Below are 21,568 nucleotides of genomic sequence, written 5' to 3'. Positions count from 1 at the left end.
GCTATTATTGCCTGTGCCTGAAATGCTTCTATGTATATATCAGACTTTTAGAAAGTATAGTTATTTAAATGGTTGAAAGTTTAATACTTAATAAACTGAATACATTTGACTGGACAAATTCAGCTAAACCTGATAGTACCTGACACTGTGAGTGAGCCTAGCCTGTTCCCTGAGTACATTCCTGTAAGGAGATTTGTGATGGAGTTGGAAAATAACACATGGAAAATGGCACCATAATTTAAATGTAATGACAGAGGACGTGGAGATCCCAAAAGGCTTCAAAATGGAGGGGGGGGGGGGCTTAGCTATCAATGCAGTTTTATTCTCATTTGGTTTATTAGTTACTTCCTTATGGTTTAAGATTATGTGTATTTGATTTTGGTCCTCCTTTATGTGTAAGCAGCTTTTGGCATCATGGACAACAATATCTGGCGTAAGCATTTGAAAACATGTTGTTATAACAGTGTATTTCAACTCTTATTATAATTCATTCACATATATTTTTACTGCATCTGTACAGCGTAATTCTAATCCTTTTTTAACTTTGCACAGCGTTTAGCTTGCTTAAGCATTTTAATGCTATGAATAAATAAATACATTCTTAGCATATGCCAGTTTCTGGGTGGAGTATACCAATCTATCCTAGTCTTAGTCACAGGACATTTATTTATTTAACTGTATGATGAAGAAACAGTAAAATAATTTGTTAACTGTGAAAGGACAGTAATCAGAAGTGACTTGCTTCATTCTCAGACAAAAAATAGAAAAAGTATGTACAACATTTGACAAGCCTACAATGAAATGAATAGAGAATACAGTGTCAAAATGTAGATATATATATATATATATATATATATATATATATATATATATATATATATATATATATATATATATATATATATATATATATATATATACCGTATATAACCACATAAAATAAATTATTCATTTTTTAATATATGAAAAAGAGAAGTCTAAGGAGAATCACATGATGAGTGTGAGGCAAAGCAAGGTTTTGGAGATAGCATATAGAAGGAACTAGACTTTACTGCTTTTTGATTGATTTTAAGATGGAATTTTAATTGAGCACATAAATTAGGATAGTAAAAATATGTATTTATGTAGGAGGGAAGTGATTTCCAGAGTATGGGACCAAGAACAGGGAAGGAATTGTCTGTGATATGCAGTTTAGATTGAGGGCTTTGCAGCAGTGGGCCTGAGTGGCTGGTGTTTCTGAGATTGCAGGATATATATATTTTTTGTATGTTTAGAGGCTAGGGATTGGTCTGCTCATTAAGAAGCTTGGACAGCTGTGAGCCAAGCAGCAATACAGTTATTTCCTTGACTGGACAGCATTTTGATTTCTCTAAAGTGGTGTTCATTTGTAAGAGAAGGGGCGAGTTTTTTTTCCATATTGAAACTGTGTGAGTAATATAAACTTACCAGTTGTGTAGCTGATATGAGTATGAATGAAAGGAGAGGTTTTGTTGACTCAGAAAATGAAGTATTTAACTTTTTGCTAATAAAAGCCCATATTGAAGCTGTGTGGACATTTATGTGTAAGGCATATGTATATTGTCAAGATATATTTGGAAGTTGACAGCGGGGTCTAGAGTATATTCCATGATACTTGAATGAGTTGACATTTTCTAAAGGAGGTTTAAGGTAATCAAAATGTACCAGGGAGTCTTGGGGCCTACTGAGTTTTTGTCAGGTTTTGAAAGTTGAAGACTTTGCTGAGAAGTGGACATGGGATTTTATAAACATTTCAGTAGTAGTAGTAAGGTTCCATAATTTGGGTGTCATACTGCATGCAGTTAAAAGGATGAGAGAAACAAGTCTGTCACTCTGTCCTTGTAAAGAATAATGTCACCAATATCCATCTTTTCCTCGGTGTATGTATTGATACTTGGTAGACTTTATAGTGCTTTTATTCAGCAAGGCAGATGAGACATGTTTGGTTAGGGCATCAAAACACACACTACAGTTGTCAAAGAAATCATGCTGGCAATCTGCAGACAAATTTCTAACAAACATTTGACAGAAATCAACATAGAAAATGGTCAGGACAGTCAGCAGATTATTGATTTGACAAACAAGCATGACATGATGCATGATCTCCATCACAGACACATTTTAGAACATGTTCACTTATTTTTTTACATATTTGTTTTTGTGTGCTTCTTTATTACATGGGTAAGCAAACAGTGAACCTCCTGGTTCACAATTAGCCCTCAGATTTTTGTTTTACCATGAATCTCTTCACTCAGCACAGACAGGCATATACAAATTCTCATACACACATGTGGGATTCAAAGGTCAGACAGTGAGTACTGGCACCTTTGTTGAAGAGTCTACCTTTGTCCTTTTTCAGTTCTGGAAGAGGCTCCCATTCTCTGACCCAGTCCTACTACTGGTGCATTTCATATATGGGTCACATCTATTGTTTCCCCATGGCTTTGTGACATCATGTGATGCCAGTAGTACGCATATGGTGGTAGAGCTTGCCACCATCACACATACATACATATATATACATGTGCGCACACACACACACACACACACACAGCTACATGTAATTGCAGTTTGTTACTGGCTAAGTAATTGCATATCTTTCAAACTATAGAATAGGCCATGCTTGTCTCTCTCTCCAGTTACCTTGCTTCTGGGTCAGTAGCCTGACAAGCAGTTTGCAGTGCGTATAGTGCCTCCTGTAGTTCTTGCATAGTACCATCTATAATGGAAATGCTTGCTGTGGCTTATAGCTCTATATTTATTGAGTTTGTTGATTCTGAATATATACTAATACTGTAAATTTAATTTTTAGCTTCAGAAAATCCTAGAAAGTCTGGAATGTCATATGATAACTGAAGTGCAAAAGAAAGTCACAAAAGAAATGACTCTGGTTATATCAGAAAGAGCAAGACAGGACAGTGGATTACCAACAGGTAAATAATGTGGTGAATGCAAATGTAAGCTAAGAAACTGAAACCACCTTGCTTTATGCATTTATGAAATGCAAATACCTCCATGTATTATGTGTGCATGTGTTTGCTTGAATATGTCATCAAGAATGCTTGAGCTCACAATGTGGCTGTTAACCCACACAAAAAAAAAAACTGGCATTCAAAACTTAAAAAAAAAATCCCATCATCTAAAAGTAAAGACTCACATCCCTAGCAAGTCCACTGATTTGGGGATGTAAAATGATAAAGCCCTGACTGAAGCTCAAAGAACATATATTATGTTAGTGGGCCTGGTCATTGGAGGAATAAAATATATCCTTCACTGTGCCTGGTCATTGGAGGAATGAACCAGGATAGACTGATTTTGAGTGGCTGTTATCAGCTTGTTAGTCCCATGGAAATAGTGGGGGTAGGTTCCTGCAGCATGAAGAATACCCACTACTGTGTGGCTAGTTGATAAGAATATATACACAGTGATACCAGGGAGCATTATTGCCTGACTGGAAGTGCTCACAATACAGTGAGGAGCATATGTTTGCAAGCATAGGGCAGTATTTGGGCTGATATTGCAAGGCACTTCACTGCACTTGTCAGCTCTTAGAAAAGGGAATAGGACATGGAAAAAAGATAAATGCCACAACAGCCAAATACCACAGTCAGCCAGCATCTACTGACTACTCAAAGACAGGCTTAACTGTAAGATACTCTGCCACTGGGTAGGGGTGGGTTTGTGGAATTTGTCTTGCAAGCTGGACAAAATAATCTCTTGCAACAGAAAAGCAAAGGAAATAAATGAATTAAAAAAGACCTCCACAGCAAATAAAAGAGTTAATCACTCAGTCCCACAAAAGGAGAGAGACATTTTCTACAAACGATGCACCTGACAAAAATATATATGCCAGTTCCTTTCCCTGTGTGTGTGTGTGTGTGTGTGTGTGTGTGTGTGTGTGTGTGTATGTATAATTATATATATATATATATATATATATATATATATATATATATATATATAAACACAGCACAACACTCTGAGCAAAGAATTAATAATTAAATAAAGTTAAATGGGTTTACATTAGATATTCTCATCTTGTGTAATTGGCACATAGTTATTTGTACCAACAGCTTCCAAAATCTTGGGAAGCTGCAATTCAAAACAGTTGTGCTTCTAGGATTGCAAATCAGAAAAACATTTTTTTTACATGGAAATCCTTGTCTAGCCTCAACTTGGGGCATGGACTCAAATATCCAAGCAAGCATATATTCCAAGATAATACAAACTCTGAGAAGAGGAAGAAAGTGAGAAGAATGCCACAATCACCTTCACTTACTTCCCAAAGTCTGTTATTACAAGTCATTCACAACCTTCCAGTGATGGTGTTCTGAGTTTTAATCAGCTACTCAGTGGGAAATAGTACTGATTCCATGTTAACCATCGAGCCCTTTCCTACTATAAAAACATCTACTCATCTTACATCAATACAAATCAAAATCTTCAAGTAAAGAAAACTCACACCAGCATGTTCAATCTTCTGAGCATCTACTATCTTTTAACTGGCAAAACATAGTATTAGATGCCAAACATCAGGTCCAAAGTTATAGGTTCATAGATTAGTAGTAAGTTAATTGCTACTGTGAACTATATTTAAGCCTAGCCAACTACCCTATGTGAGAATCAAACTTTGCACCTCGTGTCTGTAAGGTAAACACCTTAACTGTTATGCCAACTTCCCTCCCTTAATGACGCAGTACCGCAAAAGTGCCATAATCTGCTAAAGAAACTGAAAACACCAACCACTTAACACCATCCCTTCTTATTTGCATCAGTCACCTCACAATCCTCAGACAAAATCTCGATCTTAACATTAATCCACAAAATATAACCTAATAAACCTAATGTCTAACTGCAAACTAAGTAAAATAAATAAATTAAAACTAGCTTAGTTCAACCCATACCTAATGATCTCTAAATCTGCACAACAGTTAAAAAAAATGCTTCTGTATTTCTTTTGAGTTACAGCATAAACTCTGGGTGGGGGTAGATTGGTTGGTGTAAACTTTTTAAATTAGAAAAATTGTCATTTGTATATAAATAATTATCCAAGTTGTCCTCTTTCCCATTGCACAGTATATCTATCCATAGAAATGAAAACTTACATATTTTAGAAGTATTTTAATATTCTGTCTCAGTCTTGCCATTGCAAAGATCACTACAGTGTTTAATCAGTATAGATTTAAAGATGTAGTGGTTTTGCCAATATGAAAACAAACACATGCAAAGTAATATAGCTGGTGTATAATCAATGTATGAGTAATAATGAATTCAGACTGATATGTGCCGAATTAGTAGCAAAAGGTATGTTTCCCATTGGAATCTCCTCAGGTTACATTTTTGAAACAAACACATCTACCACACTAAAACGTTCTTTCAAATATTTAATGACCACTACTATCCATAGACTGGTTATTCTGCTATGCAAACAGTGATTATTCAGTAACATTCTTCCTAAACTAGGAGCATTTTTGTAACAAAACTGAACCTTACCAATAACCAATGATTATAATATGGAGTTGTTCTTTAGCAAATATGGTTACAAGTTGTTGTGGTAATAAGACAAGAACACAGCAAAGCAGGAAGTTCTTTATTCATTCACAATCATGGGAGACCAAGCAATGTAACCTGCATCTCCACTAACAATCTCTTGTATTTATATTAAAAACATGTATAAGCAGAACTGTTATCATCAGGCTATAGATGAGTAACCAGGAGAAAAAATAAAATATTTTACAGTTTATGTTGACAAAGTATGCTGTTTCATTTTTTCACACCCTTGCCCATGTTCAGCAGTTAAGTTTCATTCTTGCATAGCTAGACATATTATTAAACGTGGACCTTCCACAGAACTGACAAACGATCATCCAATTGCTATTCTTTCACCTCTTTCTAAGCTACTTGAAAGGTATATTCATCTCCAGGTTACGAAATACTTACTAATAAATAACCTTCTCTCTAACACTCAGCATGGGTTTCGCCTATCGCGTAGTACCACTACTGCTCTCTTATCCTTCACTAATACCATAAACCATCACATGAATAACAACAACTTTGTATCTGCCATCTTTTAGACTTATCAAAAGCTATTGATAGGGTCTCCCATTTCAAATTAATAAATGTACTAACTGAACTATCCTTCTCATCATCTGCCACAGTTTGGTTTAATAACTATTTATCTGGGCATTAACAATCTGTTCTGTAGCAGGGTGACCTATCTCCATGCCTTCCTTTATCCATTGGTGTCTCCCAAGGATCTATCTTAGGCCCCCTCCTTTTCTCCCTCTTTACTAATAATCTGCACACAGCTACTCCACATGATTCTATAATACAGTATGCAGATGATTCAACACTTATCTGTGCTGCCACTTCTCTATCAACTCTTCATTCTCAAACACAGGAATCTTTCACTTCTGTTGAAACATGGCTACCCAATGCCCATCTAATCCTGAACCCAAACAAAACTAAATTATTACTCTTCCAATCTGACAAAACATCTGTCTCATGCCCAACATTTAACATAATAGCCAAAGACAATACTATGATCTCCCCAACAACCCATACAAAGCTTCTTGGAGTGGAAATAGACAATAACCTAAAATGTGACTTACATGTCTCCCTAAAAATAAAAAAAGTCCATAAGAAACTTGGAAGTCTATACAGGCACAAAAGTTTCCTGACCAAAATGGTCAAAATTACATCAGCACAAGCCCATCTGCTCACCACTCTACTCTATGCCTCTCCAGTTTTAACTAATGTTAAGAAACCTGACCTACCTAAGCTAGAAGCATGTTATAATAAAATTGCTAAGTTTGCATCTGGCTGCCCATATAGAACACATCATTGTACAGCTTTAAGGATACTAGACTGGCTTGAACTTCCCAACATTATTCTTTACAACCAAGTCTCTCTAACTCACAAAATCGTAACACAACCAACCAGAATCCCTGCACTACAAAATATCATTCTTCCTTACACTTCCAGCAGACCAATAAGAACGCACTCACTATCTCCAAGGCCAACGACACTGCAGGAGAATCTTTATTTTCCAGCTATATATCTCATATATGGACCTCCCTTCCTAACTGAATTCTCTCATTCTCATCCACTAACCACTTTAAACCATCACTTAAAGCTTATCTAAAAAATAAGTGGTTATGTTCCTGTACTAACCCCTCATGAATACTCAGTATACCCCAACCATATCCAACTTCTTCCCCTGTGTTTAATCCTTTATTCCTAATAGCCTGCCATAACCTTATATCTTGACATAAGTCATACTTTACAAATAGTACTAAGTTCAAAGCCTAGGTTTTGTGTACAAATTTATATTTTCTTATGTATGCTACATTTTGTTTACTTTATACTTTATTGATTATTGTAATTCGTGCATTAAAATTTGCTGTTACTCATGGAGCTTTTCTCCCTGGGCCTCTGGTGAAAAAGGACCTGTGTCCAGATGGACTTTCCTGGTAAACTAATGTTAAATAAATAAATAATAAAATATTAACAAAGAATGATATGTCTGGGAGAAGAAACAAAACTTATTTCAGTCACTTGCTATAGATTTCATCTTTATTTAAGATAAGTTCACTCTGGCTCTATTTTGTGCATTTTCTTTATTAGAATTTGCTCCATTATGTCTGTTATGTAGTATTTTTAATGTACCTTCCAGACTACAACACTGCTCAGCATACCCATCCTATCTGTTCTTTTAACATTCAATATATGCAAGTCTAAGAGTTGTGCATCGTATTTTCACCTGAAAAATCCACATTTCATGTCTTCCTTATATGTTAATGAATTTTCTGAGTCTGGGCATATATGTTATTCACACAATTTGTGATTTAAGATTATTTCATGACAAAATAATTTGCCATTGCATTGGCATTTGCCAAAAAGAAAACATTTCAATATTAGGTAAACTAGTTGATGGAAGAGCACATTTTTTTTTTCTTACAAAAGTGCACCTGTCTTAGTTTAGGACAGTGTTGGTGCATAGTCATTGCTAGGAGAATAGGTGCCACGTAAATTTGAAGTGATGTTTCTCATAGGGTAATTGTGTTAACTAAAAAATATTAAGATGAGTGAAATACAGGGGATATTGTCACCTGCTTAGGTGACATGGCCTGATCCCTACCACATTAAAAACAGCTTTCAAATTCTACTTTGAATTCTCTGCTTTCATTTCAAAATGCAGTTCACTCAAAATAGTATTGCTGAGACTAGATCCAGCTCCATCATTCTTCCCCTTCTACTGGACTTTAAGGGGTCTGATCTACTTGGAAACCCCTTACTAAACCAAACAAAGGAAGATGTTCCTGTGTTACATAAAGAAAAGAGCAAACCCTCTCTGTTATGTGTTTTTGAGACCTTTTCCAAAATGGGAACACACTTTACATTTGTAGCTGTTACACAGTGGATATAGAAAGCAGTAATAAAGGTAATAACATTTTCAGTTCATGCCTTGCTTGATGCGATGATGTGAGGTAGTGCCAGCTGTGCCAGGGGAATAGGGCAGTGCATGTGAAACATATGCCAGCATAGCTAGCTGGAGTTTTGTAAATAATTATGTCATTTGAATATCAGACTGATTTGTACAGATGCTTGTGTTAAAAATGTATTTGCAAAGTTGCTTATGCATCAACAGTGGGGCTTGCTGGACATCTACACCTTTCATTGTGGCTGGTCTTTTAGAAAATATTTAACCTTTGAGAGTACTTGCATTTATTTAGTGGCACTGTGGCTCCACATTCCTGAAAGTCTTGCTGCTTGGTTAAACACTACCATTTCTGTAAGTATCAATTTTAATAAGTGCACAGGTAAGAGCCTTAAAATAGCTGGCTTCAGGTGTTCTGATGGCAGCAAATCTACCTTATAGTCTGGGTGAAGGTGGCAGAGCGGGTAAGCTGCGCCAGCCTTTCCCAGGTGGGTGTGTGTGTGTGAAAATCAAATCTTAAAAACAGTGTGTGGGACAGCTACATTGAACAGGGACACTTAGAGCACTGATATCACAGAGAGGGTGGTGGAGGACTTGGCTTGGAACACCTGGCTAAGGAATCAGCTCTATAGTGGTCAGTGGGGGGTCTTATTTGGGGTCTGGAGAGGAAGTGCAGCCCCAGGACTGGAATGTGCATTTTCTGTTTGCTTTTAAGGAAAATTGTACTTGGTACAGACAGCTGCATCTGAAAATACTGTGTGTATTTATTTTTCTCAGAGTGAATGTTCACTAGTGGTGTCAGTGGTGAGGATTGGGGCTCCTTGATCAATGGTCTAGTGGAGAGATGTCACACTTGAGTCCATTTAAAGACATAATGATAATTTTAGACTTCTGTGAGATTTTTCCAAACACTTGGGCACCAACGCATTTCTTATCTCGTGAGTAGTAACTGCAGTTAATGAATCTTTTATATATTCTACAGATGTGCAGTATAGATGGCTTTATCAGAATCATCATTATCATTATCATTTTATAAACCACCTAGGTTTGATGAAGGTCACAGTGATAGCAAGCTGAGCAGGGCAGATTAGACTTCTCTGTGTCTGGCAGCAGTCACCACAACATTTTTGGGATATCCAGGCATTCCCAGGGAAGCTGAGATATATATAATCCTGTCAGCATGTCCTGTGGCTGTGGATGATACTCCTACCATGGGAAAGAGGTGGGGTAGATGGAGAGGGAGATATCCATAGGGTACCTGCACAGGTTTTCACTGGGCATTGCAGTTTCCTCCCACCTTCCAAAAATATGTTGACAATGGTTTGGGAAGGATCAGCTAACTTATCCAAGTAACTAAAAAATACATTTAAAAATCTTCACATGGTTCCCAGATCACTTCAACTGAGTCATTTCAAAGTGGAGCATGACTGGCTATACATTTGAGTACCTTCTGGATTGCTGAGCTTCTCACTATATTATGGAAGAAGACCCAACTCCCATGTAGAAGAACCTCATTTCTGCTGCTGGTATCCACAGTCTTATCCTTGCAGACACTTATCTGTGTTCATGAACATTGTTGAGGATGGGTACATAGACTGACAGGTAAATTGAGAACTTCATCCTATGACTCAACTCTCACTTTGCCGCTATAGTTAGATACAATCCCTGTAGTACTGCCACTGCTTCACACTGATCCCCAGTAGATTTGCTGATGAATAAGACACCGACATACTTGAAGTCCACCATTTGGTATGACTGCTTCCACTGTCTTCTAGGAGAGAACCAAGACCTCCTTGGAGGTACTGATTTTCACTACAGCCACTTCATATTCAGCACTTCAGTGTACTGTGTGGGTCACTGTCACTAGAAACTGAGGGCAGTATTGTCTGCAAGTGTCAGATATGCAGTACTCACATTCCTAGACCAGATACTCTCTAAACGTTGGCTGTGCCTTGGTATCTTCTCAATGAAAATTGTAAACAGGAGGGGAGACAAGATATACCCTTATACCCTTGGTGAAATCCTGTGCCACTACTGAACATATTAAAGTATTGAACATATTTGGGGTCCGATTAGAGAGATGATGAAATCAGCAAGAAAAGAAGAGTAATATTGCTGGAACTGAATTCATCCTCAAGTCATGGTGAGTACCTTCATGTGATAGACCTTGTTTTCACAAAATCTCACTAAGATGGCACTGATATATAAACTGTATTTTATATAACATGTATGATGGAGAGAGGTAGGTTAGAAATAAAAAAAGACAGCTGGGTGCACAGGTCCTGTGATGAAAAGCACCCAATCCTGTTGTATGCTGTGGTGCCAGGATGGAAAACATGACATTGTAGAATCCTTAAGACTCGGAAACATTCCTACACTGGGGTTAGGCCAGGCTTAGGGGAGGATGCCCCCCCCCCCCCATTGTAGTTGGCAGTAGTAGTCCACAAAAACTGACAACCCAAGAAAGAGACATAAATATGACAGAGTGGACTACTGAGGTTAAAGAAGAAATTATGTATTGTTGCTGTTATGCAAGAAGTCCTGAATTTCCAGATAGAAGATATTCAGAATGATTAAGAGAAGAATTAGAAGAAAGAAAAATACTTTCGTAAGAAAAACTGTCAAAAGCTTCAAATGCAAATTTGCATTCATTAATACAACAGACCCACAGAAAGAAACTTTGGACTGCCTGGAAAATGAAGCGATAGAGGAAGAGCAAAAATATAAAGAAAAAAAAATCCAGAGATTTTTGAAAGCTATAAAAATAAATATGGACATGGGAAAGAAAAAGAGATCTAGTTCAATATTTATGCAAAGGAGAAAGCCAAATTAATCAATAAAAAAGCCACATCAAAGATAGTTGAAGAGAAATACAGACAAATGCACCAATATATGGATAAGTTCACAATATAAAAGATAAGAAAACAAAGGGGGAATGTAGAACATAGGATTAGTAAGGAAGAAGTTAAACAAATACAAACTGAAGTTATGGACTACCTGCAAAGTGAAGGATTTAGTGTAGAAAGTACAACACGGGTGATGTCAAAGTATGATGGAACAATGGGTCCCCAAATTAAGCAGAAACAGGTCAAGCAGGAGGCATCCAAAGAGGAAATATGGACATGGAAAAGGAAAAGAAATTTGATAAAGGGGAACATTTATGAAAAGGAGAAAGAAAAAGTTATCAATATAAAAAAAACAGCATCAAAAACATCGGAAGAGAAATACAGGTATAGTGACCAGGGTATGTAAAATTTCACAGTACAAGAAATAAGAAAACAAGGTAGGCAAGCAGAAAAAAAGATTAATAATGGAGAAGTTAACAAAACAGAAACTGAAGTTATGGATTGCCTGTGAAGTGAAGGATTTAGTGTAGAAGATTCTACAGAGGTGATGTCACATCCATATTAAGGATCAACAGGTGGAGCAGGAGGCATCTGAAGATATGACACATGCTGATGCTCTGAGGCCTTCTGTAGGAAACATAAAAAACGTTCAGTTGAAGTTGTACAACAAGGGAAAGAGCAGAAAACAGTGGCATCTCTGAGACAGGCAATGTTCTGGAGTGATGGGCCAATGAGTTCCCATATGAAGGAACTGCAGATGATGCAGGATGCATCTGAAGAGGATATGTCACAAGAAGATGTTCTGGAACTTTCTTTAGAATGCCTGCATGAAATGGAGATCAAAGAATGTGCCCTCAGTTTAGAAGAGAATGATCTAAAGGAAGAGTTACTTGATTTAATAGAGATGGATAGACATTTTGTTTTTTTTGTTTTTTGACCAGGAAAGTCCACTGGGTCAGAAACCCATTTTCAGTCTAGGGCCGGGGAGAAAAGCTCCACAGTTAAAAAGACAAACAGCAAATTGTATGGGTCTATATTACATGACTGAACTGTTAAATGTTCGAACACATAATACTCAACCCCAAAATATCGAAATGATATAATAGTGAACGGCAAAAAAGAAAAAAAACACCCAAACAAACCATTAAAACGCTCTAAGCAGGGGGAAAAGTTCCCCTGCACCCTCACACCCCCTGCTACTTAAATATATCAACTCCAAGATCGCACTACAGTGCAGAAAATGGAAAACTTCCATGTCCGCACTGTATGGAGATCTCCATTGAACCGTTCAACATTCTGATGGTTCGATATTTAGGGGTGGATTATTATGTGTTCGAACATTTGACTGTTCGATCACGTAATATAGACCCAATTGTACAAATTATACAGGAATTTATAAAAGCAAAAGCCAAGTTAAAGAGATGCATATAAAATACTTAAAATAAACTTTCAGTCACAGAAGCCTAATAGACATTAGGACAGTGAAACATGTTGCAGTACACCCGAGAGTAATCAAAGAACATTAATAACAGTGATGCATATCATAGTTAGGAGAATAAAGATTCAGAGAAGAAGAAAAGATATAAGAGAGAGTAGAAATTAAGTAAAAAAATGTTTGAGACATATTAAGATTGATGAAAGAAATAGATTACAGAAAATAAATAACACCTAAAATATTAGAAGTCTAATAAAACAGATGAACACAGTAATAAGGACTACTAAGAGAAATTCATGTGATGCAACAGAAGTAAATAATATATATTACTGTGCAGATAAATTAATTCACAAAACATAGAGTAATAAGGGAAAGGAAGGGAAGAAAAAAATGCCACCATGGAAGCATCAGACAGAGAACACTATGAAGCAGTTAAGACAAGAAGTGTCATTGTTAGAAGAATACAAAAGAGAACAGATCACCAAAAATCTAAATGAAAGACATGGTAAAGGCAGTACACAGTAGTAAAATAGACAAGGATCTATCATATTGCAAATAATAAACAATATATCACCACTGGCAGAAAAACGTAGAAGCTATGCAGATAAATACAAAGGAAAAGTATAGAATAAGCAATTCATTGATGACCCCAAAAAGTTTTATGGAGAATTAGGAAATAAAACAAAAGGAATTGAAACATCACCAGAAAAAGAAGAAATAGATATATTTTGGAGAAATATTTATGAAGATTATGTGGAACATAACAAAGATGCTGAATTGATAGAAAAATTAAAAGAAACAGTAAGTTTAAATATAGAGGACAGAAGTGAGATAAAGTAACGGTCAGAGAAACAAACAAAACTGAGAAATGTTCATTATTAGAAAACCTCTAGGCCCTGATGCAGTACCTAACTTTTGGCTAAAAGTACTAGCATCTTTATGATGATTTAGCTGCAAGTAAGTATTACTTATCCACACATACTGAAGAGAAATCAGTCTGATTAACAACAGGAAAAACTAACACTCCTCCTTAACAGTCAACCTACAAGCCATCCTAAAAATTATAGATCAATCTAACTTGCCTTCTGATTTTGTATAAATTATGTAATGGAATGGATGAAGGCAAAGTTTATAGTGTTTGCTGAGGCACTAGAGTTCATTACATTCTCTTTGGATTTCACTGGTTTGTAGTATTTGCTGCTAAAGTTTATAGTCATTTAGGGAAAAGTTCAGTTATGGCAATAGAAGAAAAGATTTTCGGAATCCCTCAATGAAGCTTGCACAGCTTTTCCACCCTGGTCCTGCGGTCCGGTCTGCCCAGCCTGCACACTGTACTTTCAACCCTGGGTCCTCCAACCCTGCATTTAAGTAAAAGGGGATTTTCTTCCGACTAATTCCTGAGGGCATCTGAATCCCAGTTGCTAACCTGGCACACTGCAAACAACCTCTAAAGAGTTCCCCCTACAAGATTGAGCTAATCACTTTCAACCCTGGGGTCCTCCCACTCTGCATTTAAGTAAAAGGGGATTTTCTTCCGGTTAATTCATGAGGGCAGCTGAATCCCAGTTGCTAACCTGGCACACTGCAAACAACCTCTAAGGAATTCCCCCTACAAGATTGAGCTAATTACTTTCAACCCTGGGTCCTGCCACCCTGCATTTAAGTAAAAGGGGATTTTCTTCCGATTAATTCCTGAGGGCATCTGAATCCCAGTTGCTAACCTGGCACACTGCAAACAACCTCTAAGGAGTTCCCCCTACAAGATTGAGCTAATTACTTTCAACCCTGGGTCCTCCCACCCTGCACTTACGTAAAAGGGGATTTTCTTCCGATTAATTCCTGAGGGCATCTGAATCCCAGTTGCTAACCTGGCACACTGCAAACAACCTCTAAGGAGTTCCCCCTACAAGATTGAGCTAATCACTTTCAACCCTGGGGTCCTCCCACTCTGCATTTAAGTAAAAGGGGATTTTCTTCCGGTTAATTCATGAGGGCAGCTGAATCCCAGTTGCTAACCTGGCCCACTGCAAACAACCTCTAAGGAATTCCCCCTACAAGATTGAGCTAATTACTTTCAACCCTGGGTCCTGCCACCCTGCATTTAAGTAAAAGGGGATTTTCTTCTGATTAATTCCTGAGGGCATCTGAATCCCAGTTGCTAACCTGGCACACTGCAAACAACCTCTAAGGAGTTCCCCCTACAAGATTGAGCTAATTACTTTCAACCCTGGGTCCTCCCACCCTGCATTTACGTAAAAGGGGATTTTCTTCCGATTAATTCCTGAGGGCATCTGAATCCCAGTTGCTAACCTGGCACACTGCAAACAACCTCTAAGGAGTTCCCCCTACAAGATTGAGCTAATGTATGTGTTTAAAGCAAGGAAATATTTACTGTAACTGTCAAAGGAAAAAAACTTCAAAGACCAATGCACGTAAGGTTCGGGTTAAGGCACTTTAATTCTTGCAGCAAGGAGACAAAAACATGCATGCAAAAATACAGAGTTTGTCTAACTAAAATCAGGAAGTGAAGCCATTCTTATACTATTCTTACAAGACATTGCCTACTGAAGCTGACGTAGTTAATCACAAGTTTACAATATTGTTTTTCACAGCAGATGTTGCTCATGATTTTCTGCTGATATGACATAACACTTCTAGATTCATGAGAAAACTTTGGAAAAATAACATGGCCTTGGAGACTGGCAGCTAGTTGCAATTATTTCTACAGTGCTGTGTTACATTTCAAGGTACTCTACTCATTCGAGCACAAAGCAATCACAGATTATAGTTCATATTCTTCAAGCGGTCTTTATTCCACTTTATCTATCCTTCCTGCAGCTGGTTATGTTCTCATAACACAGACAGGGCTAATTGTCTAAGTTTAATAACATTATAGAAAGCAGTATTGTTCTGTTCATTATTTTCCTAATCAAGCAAAAAAAATCTGCTTCTCAGTACATTTCCTAAGACATAAACAAGATTTTAGCTGCGCTGACAAAATACAAGGTCAGAAAGCATTTGCCATTAATATGGATTTGTTCAGCATAAAGCAGAATAAATGTATTAACCCTTTTGGGCTTCTAAAAAGGCACTAATGCACACATATTGATACATATTTTTCTAACATTTCCCCCCTATTAATACTGTTATTCTACTTTCAAAAGCATAAACAATTTCTTTTCCTAACCTCTTCCATTTTGGATTTGCAGTTAAGAAAGTCATTCAGTTTAACATGAAAGCATCTCAGTCTTCAATAGTTCATCAAGCTCAGTACCTTGATATAAGGTTTCAGAAACAGACAAATCTATAAAATCTTTGATCAATCTTTTCATGCAGGGGATGCCACAACAAACACATACTCCCAACAGGAGCATTCCTACACAAATAGCAATCAAGATGTTCATTAGGATGGAACCCCACCCCCCCCCAAACCATTTTTGGAAAAAGTCCGTCAGTGGGTTTGGGCCTGGTTTGGTCATGGTCGACACTTGCTGATCACCTCAGGATGGTTGTCTATCTTGTGCTGGTTGTCAGGAATATACAAACAGCATTCTTCTTGTATTTAAACCACACATACCACCTCTCGCCGCTAGGGTGAAGTCAAGAGCCATGCGGTTTTGAAGCACCACAGTTCTCATGGCATTCAGTTCATCAGTCACTAATTCGAGAGCAGAAAAAGTTGCATTGCTCATTACTTCGAGGAGTTTAGACAGTTTTCTCAGCTCCCAAATCGATTTTACTGCTCCATATGCTGGTAATATGCCTGCCCACGATATGACAGTGTCACTCAAGTCCATATGTGTTAGTTTATCGCCCATGGAATGATGGTTTCTCCAGCCCACCTCGATCTGTCCCACTGGATTCTCAGGTTTCCTAACAGGTTTCTTGGTGACCTCTCGTGCATTTCGAATTTTACCTTGAGGCAAAACTGCAGTGTGTCATATGGCCGGAACCAGATAACCCAAAAGAACAACTGCTAGACCAATTCTCAGGTAACCATTTATAGGCCTTTTTGCCACATACAAAATAACAATCTTCCACCTAGTAGTAACTTTACTATTAACATATGCTTGCCCTGCATGAAACATTTTCTTGTTTATTATAGACAGTTGGTTAAAAAGAACAGGATTATGTTTTACTTCATTAATTGTTCTGTGCATTGATTTAAGAAACGAGTCATAGTCTGTATCACAAATAGAACCTGCATTATTAGCTTTGGTGTAACATTTGTAAGGAACAGTCATATTGCAATTACTCCAACCCACCTGGACAGTATCATTTTTATAAAAACACACAATTCCCTTTTGTGTAACAGGGAGGTGCAATGCTATTTTATCTTGTGATTTAACAGTCGTAGTATCATAAACCAAGTTTTCCCAGGTCTCATTGACCCCCTAGGGGGATTGCAGTCATTAATAATCCCACGTACGCTGTTGGTATAGCTGTACAAACCCAACAATTTGAAACATTAAAAGTCTCAGCATACACATGTTTGATCGCTTGGTAAGTGTTAAAGTTTGGATGCCAGTCTATTAGTAACACATCGCGTTTATTCAGTTTAGCTTGTCTGGCTGGAATAAGGAAAGGCCACAATAAAAAGATCAATGTCACCAGTATAGTTAACAGGATGATCATGCAATATTTCTGTGGTTGTTCTGCATTCCTGTATGCTCTGGATTTTGTCATTTTTACTCTTGTGGTGTAACAGTAACAACATTTTTATCTAGCTTCCTTATCTGAAACAGAATTAAACTGCAAAAGGTGTTTAGAATTCAACATTCTCCTCATACTCAGTGAGTGCACAGTCAGCTCCCTGATCTGCAGGCATGAGAGGTTTCCACTGAGATATATAATATGCCCTCCCAAATAACTTCTCAAAAGGAGTCAGTCCCTTTGCATTCAGAACAGTTCTCATGCTCAACAGTGCCAGGGGCAGACAATACACCCAATTTCTATGTGTTTGCTCAGTGAGCTTCCTTAATTTATTTTTTAATGTCCCATTGTACCTCTCTACCAACCCTGCAGATTGTGGATGTTACGCACAATGATTTTTCAAAGAAATTCCGAAAAACTTGCTCAGTTGTTGTATGGTTTGGTTCACAGAATGTGTGCCATTGTCACTGTAGATCTTTTCTGGTATGCCAAATCTAGGAATAATTTCTTTAACAAGGGTTTTCGCAACAGTAGCTGCGTCTGGATTTTTGGTCGGAAAAGCTTCCACCCATTTGGAAAACATATCTACAATGACAAGACAATACTTCTTATTTTCGCATTTGTTCAGTTCTATGAAATCCATACAGATAGTATGGAATGGATACGGTGGTGCAGGAAAACTCCCCTGCTTGGGCTTTAATGCCCCTTGTGCATGATGTTTATTAAAACATGACATGACAAACAAAAATGTTTAGTGTAGTTTATAAATCCATATGTTGTGAACACTCGGTTCACTAATTGTACCACCCCCCCTGTTGAGACATGGCATTGCCCGTGGCTCAACAAAGCTGTGTATCTAAACAAATTAGATGGCAATATTGGTTTTCCCTCTTTGGAGATGTACAGCCCTTCCTTGAGAATTGCTCCTCGTTTTATCCATCTTTGTTTCTCAACTTGCGTAGTAAGTGTCTGCATTGTTTTTAATATTTCTAAGTCTAAGATCTCAGAAGGTTGTAATTCCTCATTCAAAAGAAATGCTTCTGAAGCTGCCTGCTTTGCAGCTGTATCAGCCCTTGCATTACCTTTTGAAATTCTATCTTGTTGCTTGGTATGAGCTATGCATTTACAAATAGCTACTTTCTGATGTAACTGAATAGAGTCTAAAAGTCCTAAAATAAACTGCACATGATTAATTGATTTGCCAGTAGATGTTATCATTCCTCGATTTTTCCACTGTTCTGTAAAAACATGTACAGTAGAGAAAGCATACTGGCTACCAGTAAAAATGTTCACACATTTACCCTTTGCTAAGGTACATACCCGTGTTAAGGCAATCAGCTCTGCCGCTTGTGCAGATAAATTGTGTGGTAAAGATTTTGCTTCTACAATCTCAGTATCAGAGACTACTGCATATCCTACTAGGTTCTGTCCTGTGGGACCCCTTTTGCATGAGCCGTCCACGTAGTATGTCACCTCGGCATCATCCAAGGGAACATCCGTAAGATCTTTTCTAGGCAGTGTCTTTTGCTCAATCTCCTGCAGGCAGCTGTGCGGTGTGCCATCTGCAGGAGTTGGAAGCAAGGTAGACGGATTCAAAGTTGTACATCGTTCAATTGTCATATGAGGTTGGCTCAATAATATAGTCATACAGGAAAGATGCCTAGCAGGAGAAAGATATGCTACTTTTTCTTGCAGTAAAATAATCGCGACTGCATGAGGCACTCTCAGTGTGAGAGGGTGGAACAACACTACTGAGGCCGAAGCCTGCACTACCATTGCAGCTGTGATTACTGCTTGTACACAGTGGGGTAAAGACCATGCCACCGGGTCCAGCTGTGATGAATAGTAAGCAATGGGGTGTTGCTTGTCCCCATGCTGCTGTGTTAACACTGATGTCATATAACCTTGCTTACAATCCACTGTTTGGAAAAAATGTTTATGATAGTTTGGTAATCCTAAAACTAATGAGGATGCTATCAACTGTTTCAATTTGCAGAATGCAGATTCTGCTTCTGGTGTCCATTGTAATAAATCCTGTGCTGCCATAGGCTTCTTGTATATCAAGTTAGTCAGAGGTGCAGATTCCAAGGCATAGTTTGGAATCCAGCTCCGACAAAAATTGGTCGTACCAGGAAGGACATAATTTCCTTCTTGGTAGTGGGTTTCGGTGCTTGTAAAATCGCTATTTTTCTGTCCTCATCTAATGTTCTGCCCTCGTTGGATATTACATATCCTAGGTATCTAACTTGCTTTTTCCAAAGCTGTAATTTGTTTTTATTTACTTTATGTCCCTGAATAGCTAAAAATTGTAAAAATGCTACAGTATCTTCCTTATAATCTTGCTGGGTGGGGGCTGCCAGCAGGATGTCATCAACATAAAGTAAAATCTAACTGCCTCTCGGTGGGATAAATCCTGCCAAGTTGCTTGCCATTTCTTGTGAAAATATTGTTGGGCTTTTACAATATCCCTGTTGTAGTTGCGTGTATGTATACCTTTTCTCCTGAAATGTGAATGCAAACCAATGTTGGCTGTCAGGGTGTATCGGTATCGAAAATAACGCATTGCTGATGTCTACCACAGAAAAATATTTCTGTTGAGGTTTGAAATCATTCAACAGGGTGTGTGGATCTGGCACCGTAGGTGCCCTGGGTATAACTGCATCATTTACAGCTTGTAAATCTTGGACCATACGCCATTCTCCATTTGCTTTCCTAACAGGAAATAAGGCTGTGTTACATGGTGAATCAGGTGATTCCACCAGTACTCCTTCCTTAAGTAAAGCTGCTATAATAGGTTTGATTCCTACCTCTGCATCTTTTCTCAAGGGATACTGTCTCTTTTGTGGTCTAAATGCTGACTTTGGCGTGATAGTAACTAGTCCTGCTGTACGAATCAGTCCTACATCTGATTTGCCCGTTGACCAGAAAGTTTCTGGTATGCCTTGTAAGGCATCTTCTTCCTCTTCTGATAAGAGTGCTATTCAGCTGTCCTCGCTAGACTGCAAGTGTACAGCTGTGTGTGTGTGTGTTATCCAATTTAACTTCTGCTTTTGTACTCCCTGTTCTGACAGCTCTAATTCTGTCTGTTTTTCCCACCTCGTGACTTTTTCTCCTAGGTCTGCCCATTTCACATTTTTGTCCTTGGTTAAGCTTACATGTGGTAATCAATTAAGTTTATAAAGTGCAAAGAACTCCTGGGGTAATGAACAGCTAACTACACTGTTCCCATTTATGTCCCAGTACAGATTATGTAATATTAACCTGTTTGCATGGTTTCCAAACAACTCTTGTTCATATTCCTTATCAGGTCCTGATGTGCTACAATAATACAGAGTACAGTGCAACAAATGTTTATCAGTGTCAAGAGTGGGGAACTTGCTGATGGCTGCATTCATCAGCTCTTTTGTTACTGCCCCTGGACCAGTCGTAACTAAGTGCTGGCTGTACCAATAAAATGTTTCACCCTCTGATCGCACTGAAAAAGTATCAGTTTGTCGCTGTGCTTCCATACCCTGCATAATTGGAATTACTGCTATGCCAAATAGCTCCATAAGGTCTCGGTCCAAGAGGTTTACTGGGCATTTTGCAGAAACGACAATTTTGCTTTTCTGGGTTAATCCTGAAACAGGATCAGTTATTGCAATGTTATGGGAGAGGGGCTCCCGATACAGCTGTCCATTAGCTGCTTTCACTAATATGTAATCAGGTGACTCTGAGTTCTCTGGCAGTTTGGAGGGATGTACCAGGGTCCGTGATGCCCTTGAGTCACACAAAAATGTGACTTCCCTCCCTTCTGCCAGGAGTGTAACTTCTGGTTTTGTGTCTGCTAAATAGAGCTCCAAGCTCAATAAAGCTAAGTCTAAAATTTAATTTTCTTCACTATCCGTGACTTCATGTACTTTCTCTATTTCTCCTGTGACATCCTCTACTCCCTCTATCACATTTGCATTTGTCTTTTCTTGGCTATTTTCTTCTAGTGATTCCTGGCTGTCATATAGTCGGTCCTCACCCTCCTTATCTTCCGTAGTTGCCTTCTTGTTTTTCTTGCAATCCCTTGCCAGGTGTCCCTTCTTACCGCATTTAAAGCACTCCCCCCTTTTCTTTCGCCCTTCAAAGTCCTCTGATCGTTGATCAGATTGTTTGTTTCCCTGAGCATTTTTATTGCCCTTTTTCCTG

General features: G+C 38.0%; 1 protein-coding gene across 1 annotated transcript in view; it reads left to right on the top strand.

The window, feature by feature from the left end:
* The window catches only part of LOC122799665, a 1,990,791-nt gene that overhangs the window by 1,446,074 nt on the left and 523,149 nt on the right, over nt 1-21,568 (top strand). Inside the window, exon 41 of the mRNA XM_044068913.1 lies at nt 2,831-2,951. Within this exon, the coding sequence (XP_043924848.1) occupies nt 2,831-2,951 (121 nt within the window). The remainder of the gene's footprint in view (nt 1-2,830; nt 2,952-21,568) is intronic.

This window comes from Protopterus annectens, chromosome 1.part0 (assembly GCF_019279795.1).
Source record: "Protopterus annectens isolate FY-2018-M chromosome 1.part0, PAN1.0, whole genome shotgun sequence".
In the NCBI taxonomy this organism is placed as follows: domain Eukaryota; kingdom Metazoa; phylum Chordata; order Ceratodontiformes; family Protopteridae; genus Protopterus; species Protopterus annectens.
Note: the sequence above shows the minus strand (reverse complement) of the source record. Positions and strands in the feature narration are given on the sequence as shown.